The 13201-nt window shown below is 48.6% G+C and overlaps 1 protein-coding gene across 1 annotated transcript in view; it reads left to right on the top strand.

Annotated features, from left to right (window-relative positions):
* Nucleotides 1-12760, top strand: part of FXR2 (FMR1 autosomal homolog 2) — a 34655-nt gene extending 21895 nt beyond the window's left edge. The window contains exons 7-17 of the mRNA XM_042475189.1: nucleotides 2012-2128; nucleotides 2807-2977; nucleotides 3868-3946; nucleotides 5355-5464; nucleotides 6099-6185; nucleotides 7544-7760; nucleotides 7937-8134; nucleotides 8858-9058; nucleotides 9789-9884; nucleotides 10700-10806; nucleotides 11460-12760. Coding sequence (XP_042331123.1) covers nucleotides 2012-2128; nucleotides 2807-2977; nucleotides 3868-3946; nucleotides 5355-5464; nucleotides 6099-6185; nucleotides 7544-7760; nucleotides 7937-8134; nucleotides 8858-9058; nucleotides 9789-9884; nucleotides 10700-10806; nucleotides 11460-11564 — 1488 coding nt within the window. The 3' untranslated portion in view covers nucleotides 11565-12760. The remainder of the gene's footprint in view (nucleotides 1-2011; nucleotides 2129-2806; nucleotides 2978-3867; nucleotides 3947-5354; nucleotides 5465-6098; nucleotides 6186-7543; nucleotides 7761-7936; nucleotides 8135-8857; nucleotides 9059-9788; nucleotides 9885-10699; nucleotides 10807-11459) is intronic.
* Nucleotides 12761-13201: the final 441 nt, after the last annotated feature.

Raw genomic sequence — 13201 nt, 5'->3', positions numbered from 1 at the left:
ATGTCCTGTGGATACATCAACGGTAAAACCTAGAGCTATGTGATGGGGTGAGCTCCCATCACTAGTCCCAACTTCTGCCAACCTAGCAGTTTGAAAGCATGCAAATGCAAGTAGATGAATAGGTACCACTTTGGTGGGAAAGTACCAGCATTCTGTGCAGTTGTGCTGGCCATGTGGCTTATAATGGAGATGAGCACTATCCTTTACAGTCAGTTACGACTTGACAATCATGTCAAGGAGAAACCTTTACCTTTTAAAAAAAAAAACCAAGGGCATGTAACAAAGGATTTAAAAGCAAGCTGAAGCAAAAGGAAATGATGCCATAGAACTTACAAAATTCCAGGAGGTGCAACTGTGTGCTCACCCTAAAGGCTGGATGGATGAGAAAATAGAAGGGGGGTCAGTGCTTTCAGGAAAGATGACACTTGCCTGTCATGAGGGGATTGTCCCTTTTTTATAAGACCTAAAGTACAGTACTTACATTGACCTGTGGATAAATCAACTCAAGGTTTTTTGGGTCAGTTTTTTGACTAAAGTCTCTACACAAGTATATACTGTACAGCGGTTGCAATGGCTGCTTGGAAGCGGAGCTTTTTACTCCCCTCTAGTGGCTAAACCTAAAATGGCAATTCAGTGCACAGCTGGAATGTTTAGCATAACTTTTTGAAAATCCAGCATCTGCTTGGTGGATGTCCACTTTCTCAAGAGTCCATTTGCTGGACTCTTGTGAATTTGCCACCAGGCCTTTCTACATACTCCTTTCGGGAGTGGGGAACCCATGGTCTGTTGGGGGGGGGCTTTTTCCCCTGGGCTCCCAAATCTCCAAATGTTCCTTTGTTCAAAAACAAAGTAATCCAAGTACTGCCCTGCGCCCCACCGGGTGTGCGAGAGGCACTTTTGCCTCATTTTGGACCGTCTCCCAACCCTCAGGGCTGTTTGAGGCCCAGGAGATGACTTTATTTGGCAAGGAACTAAACTGAAAGTTGACCTCTAGTTTAATCCCTTGTTAAACATTATGTTATTGTTATTGTTCTTTATTCATTTGTATCCTCCCTTTTTCCCAGCAGTGGAACCCAAGGTGTCTTTCAAAAGCTGTGGAAAATAGAGATTAAAACACACATAAATAACAGCAGAAACATTAAAAAGTATTTTTTAAATGCAGTAAAACACTCTATAGAATTAAAACCGTTCCATTAAAAGAAGAAGATAAGAATCAGCAGAATAATACACCATTAAAGCCTCTTGCAGTCTGTTCCTAGAAAGGCTCTTGGAACAGAGAAATGTTCATTTTACTGCCTTGCTATAGAGAAGCATTGATCACATGCTGTGCCCACTAGGCCTGTCCCCTTCTCCTCTGGCCTGTTTAATGAAAGGAGAGTGGGGTTCAAGAAAACATGTTTCTGTTCACATTGTCCTGGTGAAAAGTATCCATGGAATGATATTTGTAGAGTGCTAGATCAAAGCAAAGGGCCCTTTTTGGGCCTAAAACAGCATAAGGTGGGGACCACAAATATAGTGAACCTGCCACCCCAACAGCTGCATGGATACAGTGCATGTTTTGAGTCTAAACTTTCTTTTTTAAAAGAAATTTTAAAAAACCCTGGAGGTTCCGGTTTCTGCAGAGGGCCAACATGGATGTTGTCATCCCCTGTATTAAATTATTAGGGTTTTAAAAGAGTGATCTAAGAATGGATTGCTGCCCAATGGCAGGAGCCTTTAATATATCCATCTGAATGACTACTGTGTTAACACTTTCATAATTCACCATGTTCTGCTATCTGTTGGCATTCCTCCATTGCAAACATGGTCCTTCTGTTGCTACAACCAGGTCCAGCTGCCTCCTTGGGGGTCTTGGAGACTTGTTTTCTCCTCTTCATGGGTTACCGTCTTGAATGAGATTTGGTGAAACTCAGTGGGATAGCCCTGTGTTGTGTGCTTCTGTGTGTTTTTTTGGTTTGCCAGTGAAAGGCACAAGTGGTTTAGTGGCATTGTTGGCTGTTTTTAATTACAGTCCACAAATGAGTCCACGGTCAAGAGGGCATCTCTCCTGGGAGACATGCATCTTCGTAGCATCCGAACCAAGCTGATGCTGATGTCCCGGAATGAGGAAGCCAACAAGCACTTGGAGGTGAGAAGGCAGACTGTGGGAGAACCCTGAAGAGATTTTGGAGACCAAGGAACTGAGGACTTTGGGCCACATTGGTCCAGCATCCTTAAGTACCATCCCAGAGAGATACTTTGGTCAGTGGTATCAAAAGCCAAGAAGTCATCTGGCTGAACCAACAAGGATGCATTCCCCCATCCATTTCCTGGTGTAGGTCATCCACCAAGATTACCAGAGATTTTTTTCTGAGTTTTTCAGGCTATGAGGCTTCACGTTATCAGAGGTGTCTGTATTCCATAACTAGCCCTGAAACCAGACTGAAATGGATCTAAATGAGCCATCCCCTGGTGTTGAGTGGCCAACACACACTCCAGTACTTTGCCCAAAAATGGAATGTGGAAGATTGGCCAGTAGTTGTCAAATAAAGCAGGCTTATGAGTTACACAGAACTTTCTGCTTGAGGCAGTGTTCTGTGGATTTAAGATACTGTACCAGTGAAAGCAGATCCAATTAAATCTGCATTGTTCCCAGAATGTTTTAAGGGGACGCAAAACCAAGCTGCCAATTCTTTTTCCTTCATGCTTGAACTGCCTTCCTCCTGGAGGCTGGGGAAGGCCAGGGCTGCTCCTCAGGGCATTGGCAGTAGCCTTAGAAGGGGTGGGTCTCCCTGTTGCCTCTTAGCAACTCTGCCTCTTCTCCTAGACAAGCAAGCAGCTGGCGTCGGCCTTCCAGGAGGAGTTCACGGTGCGCGAGGACCTAATGGGGCTGGCCATCGGCACTCATGGGGCCAACATCCAGCAGGCTCGCAAAGTGCTGGGTGTCACCGCCATTGAGCTGGACGAGGAGACCTGCACCTTCCGCATCTATGGGGAGGTAGGGCCCAAGGATTCCAGAGAGATTGGAGAGGATAGCCTGGAGGTCCAGATCCCTTATGTTTGGGGCACTTGGATATAGCTGAGCAGCTAACATCACCTGTTGTGTGGTTCCAGTAGTCTGCCCACCTGTAAGAAGCCAGCTGGGGATGGGTCTCAGAATCGCTGGCTTCTTACAGGAGACAGACAGTGGGTGCTGGGAGGGTGGTTGGGGTGGGGGTGCTGGAAGGCATAGTGGCTTTAAGTGTAATGAGAAGGGAGAATCACATAATCCTAGAGTTGGAAGAGACCTCAAGGGCCATGCAGTCCAACTCTCTTCTGCTATGCAGGAAGACACCATCAGAGCCCTCCCAATAGATGGACATCCAACCTCTCTTTAAAATTCTCCAAAGAAGGAGACTCCACCACACTCCAAGACTCCAAGGTTGATACTTGTAGGAAGCAGGGCCCAGTTTCAATAGAAGGTCTGAGAGGGGAGATATCATAACAAACTTGTTCTTGACTGTTTCAGAGACTAGGATCTAGTGGATATGAACTGCAGGGGGAAAGATTCCAAGTGGGCATTAGGAAGAACTTTCTGTGAGTAAGACCTGTTTGACAGTGGAATAGACCACCTTGGGGGTGCAGGGGTGGGCTCTCCTTCTTTGGAGGTCTTGGAGCAAAGGTTATATTGCCATGCTGCAGGGACAGTGTTCAGCTATGGATTCACTGCATTGGTGGAAGAGGGTTGACATCAGATGGCCTGTAAGGTCCTTTCCAACTTGGTGATTCAACTCTGTACCGTAAAGTGCCCCATGGCATCTAAGCAGCATTGGATGCTGTTGGATCCTTGAATACCAACCATGTGGCATTAACACCATTTGTAATGCCTTGCTCTTCTGCTCTTCACAGACCCCAGAAGCCTGCAAACAGGCCAGGAGCTTCTTGGAATTCTCCGAAGACTTTGTTCAAGTCCCCCGAAACCTAGTTGGTGAGTGAAGTGGTTTTCTGGCTCCAGATAAATCCATGTGTTCCTTTTTATTTGATTTCTTTCGTCGCTTTTTCATCACTCCAAAATATGGACTCTTTTGTTCAGAGGCAGTGTTGGCTGGAGGTATCCTGTGAGTCAATTGCAAAATCTGCTTGGGAAAAGAAGGGGCAGATAGACTGAGGCAGGTCTACAAGGAAAACTTCTTCCCTGAGACTCTTGTGGTGCAGTGGTTAAATGCCTGTACTTCAGCCACTCACTCACAAACCACAAGGTTGTGAGTTCAATACCAGCCAGGGGCTCTGGGGAAGCCTGGCATCCTTCTGAGATCGCTAAAATGAATACCCAGATTGTTGGGGCAATTAGCTTACAGTTGTACATCACTTAGTATGTTTGTGGGATGGCCATCTGTCGGGGATGCTTTGATTGGGATTTCCTGCATGGCAGGGGTTGGACTGGATGGCCCTTGTAGTCTCTTCCAACTCTATGATTCTAGTTGCTACTGAAATATTACTAAGAGTTACTTTTCTGAAGTACAGCTCCCAGAATCCTAGTGCAAATAGATGACTTTTCCAAACCCTGCTCACATCTCCAGTGGCTGACTTTGACCTCAAGGCCTACTAAAATAAATATTGGGGACTTGTAAATGAAGACTTATTGGCCGGTTACAAACCGGCATTTGGGACGTCCGGAGGACGTCCCATTTTAAAAAAGGGGCATCTCTTCTAGACGCCCCTGGGCCTAATACGGACTCCGTCCGTACAAGATGGCACCGGCCCTTCTACATGGCCGGCGCCATCTTTGCGTATCAGACGCATCGCGTCGTTTGTGACATAGCTAGTGCGCCCCTGGCGCCTCGCTACGTTGCAAACGCGACTCCAAAAGAAGCTCCATTTTGGAGCTTCTTTTTCGGTCCGCAGGGGAGCCGCACCGTGTGGAGGCTCCGGCTCCCCCATGGACTAACCGCCGGCGGCGGCAGACCGCCGCAAAGCGGCGGTTTGTATCCCGCCATTGTCTAGGTTAGTCTGTGAAACTTACTTGGCTCCTTCTTTTTGGCCTTCCTTGCCCTCTCTTCCAGTCCTTGGCTGAAGGCTCCCTTGCTGGGTTCTTTGCTGGGCTCACGCCTCTCCTCCTACCATGACACGGTCTTCCCTTTCCACCATTGTGAGAGATTCCCCCCCACCCCAAGCTGACCTTTATGCTTTCCTTAAAGCACATGCAACCATGTTCAGTTATCACAAGAAGCTTGGAGTCTTGAGGCTGGGCAGGAACCTTTTGTACAGCTGGAGCAAAGTGGCTGATAGTATCATCCATGGGACTGCTGATGGGGAGGATGTAGCTTAGAGGGGAGGATTTGTACTTCCCGAGGTCCACATACACACTCACAACACTTGCCTTGGTTTTGCTACAGGGAAGGTGATCGGCAAGAATGGGAAGGTCATCCAGGAGATTGTGGACAAATCTGGGGTGGTCCGAGTGCGAGTGGAAGGTGACAATGACAAGAAGAACCCCAGGGAAGAGGTAAGTGAAGTGGGACTGTTAGAAGCTTCTTTATCCATTTTCTGTGCCCGACTTTTGAAAGGACACATCCTATCTTCGCAGCCCCTGCCCAAACAAATCTTGCCAAGAAAACCCCATGATAAGTTTACCTTAGGGTTCTCATAAGCTGGAAGCAACTTGAAGGCACATAATGACAGTCGTATTAAAATGCCATTAGGTCTCTTCATTGCAGTAGCCACATGCAGCATGTGCTCACTTCTGCTCCTGCTGTACTTTACAGATAGAATATTTATTTTATCTGTGTCTTGGCTTTCTCCTGATGTAGGACTTCAGGCAGCTTACAAACGCTCAAACAAGAAAAAGCTAAAAGCTTTGTAATAAAGTTATTATTATTATTATTATTAACCTTTATTTATGAATTAAAATACAATTAAGCAAGTACCACATTAAAATGCCATTCTTTTTAAGTATAGCAGCATCCTCACCTCCCCCCCCCCCCCACTACTCCCTGCCACAAAAAGGACTCTCTGCAGCCAGTTATTTGCTAAATGACTGTTTGAATTTAAAAATTGGCAACTTGGGGGATTCCCCTCCCTTGGATAAAAGCTATCTGCTGCTCCTCCTCTTATTGCAAATGTATCTTTCCCATCTGCAGGGGATGGTCCCCTTCATTTTTGTGGGAACGCGAGAGAATATCAGCAATGCACAGGCCCTGTTGGAGTACCACCTCTCCTACCTTCAGGTAAAGTCTGAATTCCCCCTGATGTTTGTCACAGGAGAGTGCTTGGTCCTGGATGCATGCGGCGGAGGGTTTTAGAGTCTTCATGAGAGGCTGAAGATGGCTATAGATCGGTGTCTTTGACCCTGGTATCCACCAACCCCACACATTTTGGGAATAAGTGTGGTGTGCTAGGACAGATGGATGGTCCTGCTACAGTGAGCAACAGCAGCTGCCCCTCCTTCGGAGATTTCCAGGGCAAGGGTCTCCACTTTTTTGTGATTCCTTTTATCCAGAAGAGGCAGCAGGGAGTAGCTCATGTCTGTGTCTGCACTGCCTCTCCTGGCCTTTTGAGCATCCTGATAGTGGTGACATGTGTTATAGCTACTTTAAAGGTTCTGGCAAAAATGGCCAGCATCTTTATTTTTTTAAATAATTAAATGCCTGTTCTGCAGCCACTCACTCAAAACCATAAGGTTGCAAGTCCAATCCCAGCAAATCAAGCTTGACTCAGCTTGCATCCTTCCAAGTTGCTAAAATGAGTACCAGCTTGGTGGGGGCAATTAGCTTACAGTTGTAACCGCTTAGAATTGTTAGTTCAGTATGAAGCGGTATAAAATGAAGCTGTTTTTTATCAGTAAGATTTCAATAAATAGTATGTGGCCTTTTCCAGCCGGTGGGACACGCAGAAGAATCCCCCCCCCCCTGAACTGGGCCTACCAGGCAGAGGGGTTATTTGGCATCCTAACCAAACATTCACTGCGTTCCAATGATGGAGAAAGGGTTGATTTGTATTAAGCCAAGCCTTGTTTTATGCTTTTCACATTAGCTTGGAACTTTGGAGGCTGGGAAAAGATAAAAAGCTGCGGAAAGAATGGGGGAATGATTTTCCCTCTTTGGCTCACCTATTCTCATAGCTGATGTACATTTGCAGGGAGATGGGTTACACTTGTGCAATTCAATTTTCTTTGCTTGTTCCTGCGTTATATAACCTTTGGGAGTCCATCCTCTGTTGACCTTGCTGTAGGAGGGTGTACCCTATTCACTGGCTGGGGATAAGTCTGGGGCAAATTTGTTTGGGAGCCCAGTACTATCTTCGGCTCTGAGAGAGGGTGCTGGGCACCATCAGCAAAATTGCTGAGGTGCTTCTTTGCCATGGGCAAAGTACTGCATTGTTGCCACCAGTAAAGTTTATCTTATAGCAGCAATGCATGTCATGGGTTTGCACCAAATGAGCTCTTGGGGAGGCCTGGAACTATATCCAGTTTCAGCTCAGGCCTCCCCCACATTGCCCAGGGGCTCTGCTTCCTGAAGGACCTGAATTACTTTCCAGGATATCTGGCTCTCCCTTCCCAACCCTCTCTCACTTCCTTTCATTCCAGGAAGTGGAACAGTTGCGCCTGGAGCGGCTGCAAATCGATGAGCAGCTGCGCCAGATCGGCCTGGGCTTCCGGCCCCTGTCTAACCGCTCTGATAAGGAGCGCGGCAGCGGCTACACCACTGATGAGAGCACCTCTTCCTCCCTGCATGGCACCCGGACGTATGGGGGCAGCTACGGTGGCCGCGGCCGGGGACGCAGGGCTCCCAACTCTGGTTACGGTAAGTGGGTCAGAAGAGGGGGGGGCTGGAGGGATCTGCCTGCTCCTCCATGCAGCTTCCCCACCTCTGCAAGTAAACCAGAGGGAAGAGGAGACAAGGTGGCCAGGCCCACTTACCTGAGAGGGAAAAGCAGCTTTCCCCTCACCCTCTCTCCCTTCCTTACTTCTCTTACCCAGCCACCAACTCAGACATGTCCAATGCCTCCGAGACTGAGTCGGAAAAAAGAGAGGAGTACGAGTGCCTGCAGCCCAGTGAGCGTGACCCTCGCTTGGAGGACAACCGCAGACGGCCGGGTGTAGGGCGCGGCCGGGGACCCCCTCCGGCACCTCGCGGGAGCAGCAGCAGCAAGTACAACTCCTCCTCTATCAGTTCAGGTATTAGGATCTGGAGTCTGGATTCACAACTGGCAAGAGTCCCTCATTCTTTGAGTGCTCTGTCTCTCCCAAACTGCCATGTGGGAATGCCAAGCTAGAGTTTCTGGGTCCCCCAGCCAGCCAGCCAGCCAGCCAGCTCTGAAGGCTGGCGTGAACATCCTGGAGAGTTTCCCAAAGGGATGGCTCCTGCAGTCTTTGGGATGCTGTTGCTTGAGTGTTGGACTAGGGCTCTAGAAAACCAGAGGTCAAGTCTCCATTCAGCCCATTGGGTGACCTTGGGAATGTCACACACTCTCAGTCTCAGAGGAAGGACATGATGGTGGCAAACCTCCTCTGGAAAAAATGAGACAATTATTAAAAGTCAAAGTCCACTACAACACACTAAACAAAACAACAATTACAATCTGTGGATCCTTGAACCTCCCCTGCCTGTAATAGTCCTCACACGCAAGCCTGCAGCATAGCTCAGGTTCTCTCCATATTTGATTTCTGTGGCAAGTAGGAATGTTGGCTCAAAATGTTATCAAGAGCTCAGGTTGGAAAAGATAAAAGGCTCTGAATCCCCACTACTTTAAACCGCAGCTGAAGCCCTTCTCTCCCATCCGGTCAGTCTGGATTCCCTTTCACCTATCAAGCCCATGGAGCTGCACAGATGGCTTGACAGGAGCCAGTGAGCTTCCCCCAGCTGGCTGATGGACCAAAGGCCTCTCTCTCCCTCTGCAGTCTTGAAAGACCCAGACAGCAACCCCTACAGCCTGCTGGACAACACTGAGACGGACCAGACTGCTGATACAGACGCCAGCGAATCGCAGCCAGTCAGCAACCGACGACGACGCTCCCGACGACGCCGGACTGATGAGGATGCCACCATGATGGATGGGGCCCTGGAGTCCGACAGCGTCTCTGTCAGTGAAAATGGAGTGGGTGAGTGGGCCATGGATTCATTTCCAACCTGAAGGTACTGGAGGTGAATGACGGTCTGGCATGTCTGGAGAATGAGGCTTGGGGATGCCCAGAAGTGTGGAATTGTGGGCCCTTCTGGTGCCAAGCCACATAGGATTGGCTGGGCCAGACTGTTGACTGTCACCTCTAGTGGCCCCTGCCTTCCCTGCATGTCCCCTTTGGCTCCCAGTAGCCATGTTGGTTAGCCTGCCATTGTTCTATAATCTTCCAGGGGCAAACTTGGTGAGTCAGGGGCCAGTTATTAGTGTGGCACTTTAAACATTAAATGCTTTAAGCATTAGTGTGGCACTTTAAGGCTGGGAAAGATACGAAGGCTACTTGAAGAGTTTTTGTATGTATTAGGGGAGCGTATTTTCCTCTTACAAAGCTGCTTGAATAGTTTTTGTAGCTATAAGAGGGAGGTGGGCCTTGTGTGCACATTTTGGCTTTCTTGGTTTGCTTCTGAAAGGTTTCATCCTTGGGAGTCATATCTTCCATTGGTCTTGCACTGGGGAGGAGGCACCCTATTCCAGGGACCCCATTTAGCAGCAGTGAAGTCCTAGTTCTACCGCAGGCTGTGAGGGGATGCTAGAGCCCACCAGGGAAAGAGCTGGGATACTCTGTTGCTGGGTACCATCAGATTCATCATTGACACCAGTAAATCCTACTCCTTCCATCTGTCCTGAGTACAGCCCTCTTTTCTCTTTCCCAGAGGAGGAGTCAAAGCCTCAGAGACGCAACCGGAGCAGGCGCCGGCGTAATCGTGGCAATCGTGTGGATGGCTCCATCAGTCGAGACCGTCAACCAGGTATCTTGTATCAGCTACACCAGTCCTTCCTTCCTTCCTTCCTTCCTTCCTTCCTTCCTTCCTTCCTTCTGGCAGAAAACAGATCCAAGAATCCATTGTAAGTAGCTGTAGAAGGGAAGGGTTTGCTTGCCTTTCAGAGCAAGATTGGAATCCTTCAGATATTCCCACATGCCATTTTATGACTCCCAGGACCCCTCAGGAGGGTTTAAAAAATTATATATTTACAAAATTGCCCCACAGTGATGACTTCTGGGAGTACAGTGAGCCTGCGCCATATGAGGACTCACTATAGGCGGCTTTCAGCTTACGCTAAAGCCACGCACCAAATGGGCAAGCACAGCCACAGCACGAGTCTGAGCCCCATTATATCCAGCAGAATCCTTCGCGTAAGGCAAGGGCCCACTGTATTAGGGGCAGTTTGCTTGATGAGCCATTTTAATCCTAGACTGCATCCATACTGAAGAAATAATCCAGGTTGATACCACTTTAACTGCCATGGCTCAATGTTATGGAATTCTGGAAACTTGTTTTGTTAGACATTTAGCCTTCTCTGTCAGAGAGCTCTGGTGCCACAATGAACTACAATTCAAACAGCCCTCGTTGTGATTTTTGGTCACTTCCTGTAGTTAAAAAGGCCTCCCCTCAACTTTAAATGGCCCAGGGTCCTGTACTTTGTTTTGTTCTTTTTTGCAGGTGGGTATGGCCCTCTAAGGTGTCCTGGGAGAGCTAAGGTGGCCTCCCACAGTTGCCCACCCTTATAGTATGCCACCTCTCTTCTGCTCTCTTTGCATGGTTTGCCCTTCCTGTCCCAACAGTCACCGTTGCAGACTTCATTTCTCGGGCCGAGTCGCAGAGCCGGCAGGCGCCCCGATGTAAAGAGAGCCGGGAGAAGTCCGCCGAAGGCAGCACATCAAAGCAGAAGGTATGCCCACCCAGCCCCCAGCGGGGTCACAGGTGCAGGAGGGACATGCTGGGGATGTAAGTGTTCCTTTCCCTCTGAGTGTTTGGAGAGAAATGGGACAGGTAAGGACTCCTGGAGCAAAATTTGGCAGAATTAGGGAGGCTGAGCACCTAGGGAGGGAGGTAGAAGAAGGTTTATGTTGGCATGGGCAAGAAGAAACCATATGGAGGCAGGATCCTTGTTAAGTTTTATACTGCTTTGCACAAGACCTGTTTGTTTCGCTTCTTAATCTGTTTTTTGCTTCAATCAGCCTGTCGCATTCTCCCAGTGGTGGTGCATGCATGCAGAGGTGGCAATGTGGCAACATGTGCAACCTGCTGCCATTAAAACCAATGAGACTTGAGGTCCCACGGTTTTTGGCATCTGTGAGGGGGGTCCAGGATGGAATCGTTGTGGGTGCAAAGGGCTGATTGTACTCCGAATGGGTTTTAGTTGCATTGATTTTAATCTCTGGCATGAATCACCCAGACCCCTGTACCAGGGGAAAGCCAGACTATAATTACACTAATAATTATTAATTATATTGGCTATAACCATGAGCCATAGCAGGGTCCCTCTCTGTAGTTTTCTGTTCTTGCTATCGCCTAACCTCTTGACATGTCCCCCCTTTCCAGGGCGAGACCCACAGCAAGGTTGCCAACGGCCCTTCGGAGAATGGGGAGCATGCTGGAGGCACAGGCGGCGAGGAGGTGGCTGCCCTGGTGAATGGCGTGTCCTAAGGGGCCCCCCTCCAAGTCGTCGCTGGCCAAGTTCTCCTCTTCAGCGAAATCGATCCTTACTATTCACCTGCTTGCAACATCTTAAGAGAAAACGAAAATAAAACACCACACCTGTCTCTTGTTTAAGAACAAAACCATTATTTAAACCAACAAACCAACAGCAAAATCAACCCAATCCCAAGGTAAATGATCTCTTGCTCGATAAAAGCTTGCCAAAGACGGGGAAACTCTTTCTTACCACCGCTCTTAACACATCCTGGTGAAGCTTCGGCGGCAGCAGCGGCTTTGGGGAAGGGGCTGGTTAAAGACACGCACTCCCTCCCTGCCTCTCTCTCTCTCTTTGTTTTTCTGTCCTCTCTTCATGTCAAAAGGGGAGCTTTCTGATGCTGCCTGAGCTCATGGCCCCCCTTCAGAGAGGCGCAGGTCAGCGAGGGGCGGGGAGACACTGACTTGTCATGCATCTGTTTGGTGACTTAAGGGATTTTGTTTTTGTTTTGTTTTGAAAGACACGTGCGGAGGGGGGAAAACACTTTAAAATAACTGGCTGTTCAAACTGGGGAATGGAGAGGGAGAGAAACCTGTGCCTTCTGATAATTCAGACACACACATACACACTTGGACACACAGACACAGACACACACGCAACACACAGAGAGATGCCCCATAGCGCAGAGTGCTCTTGTTCATTTCCTTTTTATTCTTCGAGGAGTTAAAAATTGAAGGCAAGGATTCAGTCCTGGCTGAGAGAGCGAGGTGGGAGAGCTGCCCCCTTCCCACTGCCCAGCGCCAAGAGGGGCTCAGTGGTGGGCTTTTGGGATTAATTCTCCCTCTTCCAAGAGGCTCAGCTTTCGAAAGGAGGATGCGGTTCCCTACCAGCGCCGCCATGGTAGGGAACGAGAAGGGCAGGGAAGATGGCTCCTCAGCCACCCCAAAGCAGTGTCCTCTTTTCTTTGAGTCCTTCTCCTTTTACTAAAAACACTGTGGAAGACAGACGAAATAAAACAAGAGAAACGACAGGCTTAAGACAAGCTGACGCGAAGGCCTCCTCCTCCTTGCTCTTGGCGTGGCTGCCTAGGGTTTGTGTGTTTGTGTGTGGGGGGAAAGGGGGGGTTTAATCTGTGACGGTTGAGACTATTTATTTTTCACTGTACAGTATTTAAAAAGAGAATAAAAAACCCAACTCTTGAAAAAAAAAACTCCGTACCAGACACCAGCTTGCTTTTCTGTCCCGCCTGCCATGTTCTTGTGTGTGCGTTGTCTCTTGGTCTGTGCCAGGTGCCCCTTGAGGTGACTGGCACAGGGACTCCGATTAAAATGAGAAAGACCTATCAAAAGGGGGGAGGGGTCCCCTGGTAGAGAGCTCTCCTTGTGTCTTGTGAGTGGAAATGGGGCTGAGTCCGGAGTCTTTGCCATGGGCTTCATGGTGTGGGTGGCAGGGCCCTTCATTTCAGGCCTGGAGGCTGACGGTGAGTATGCCTGCCCTTAGCAAAAGGGCATCTTTACCCTTAACCTTGGTACTCCAAATGTATTGCGTGAAGGAATAGAGGACTTGCTTATCAAATTTGCAGATGACACCAAATTAGGAGGAATAGCTTGTCATGGATGATGGGAGTTGTAGCTCTTCACCTCTGGCTTGA

The sequence above is a fragment of the Sceloporus undulatus genome, chromosome 6, assembly GCF_019175285.1.
Source record: "Sceloporus undulatus isolate JIND9_A2432 ecotype Alabama chromosome 6, SceUnd_v1.1, whole genome shotgun sequence".
NCBI lineage: Eukaryota > Metazoa > Chordata > Lepidosauria > Squamata > Phrynosomatidae > Sceloporus > Sceloporus undulatus.
The sequence above is the reverse complement of the archived record's forward strand: the minus strand, read 5'-3'. Positions and strand labels throughout refer to the sequence as shown.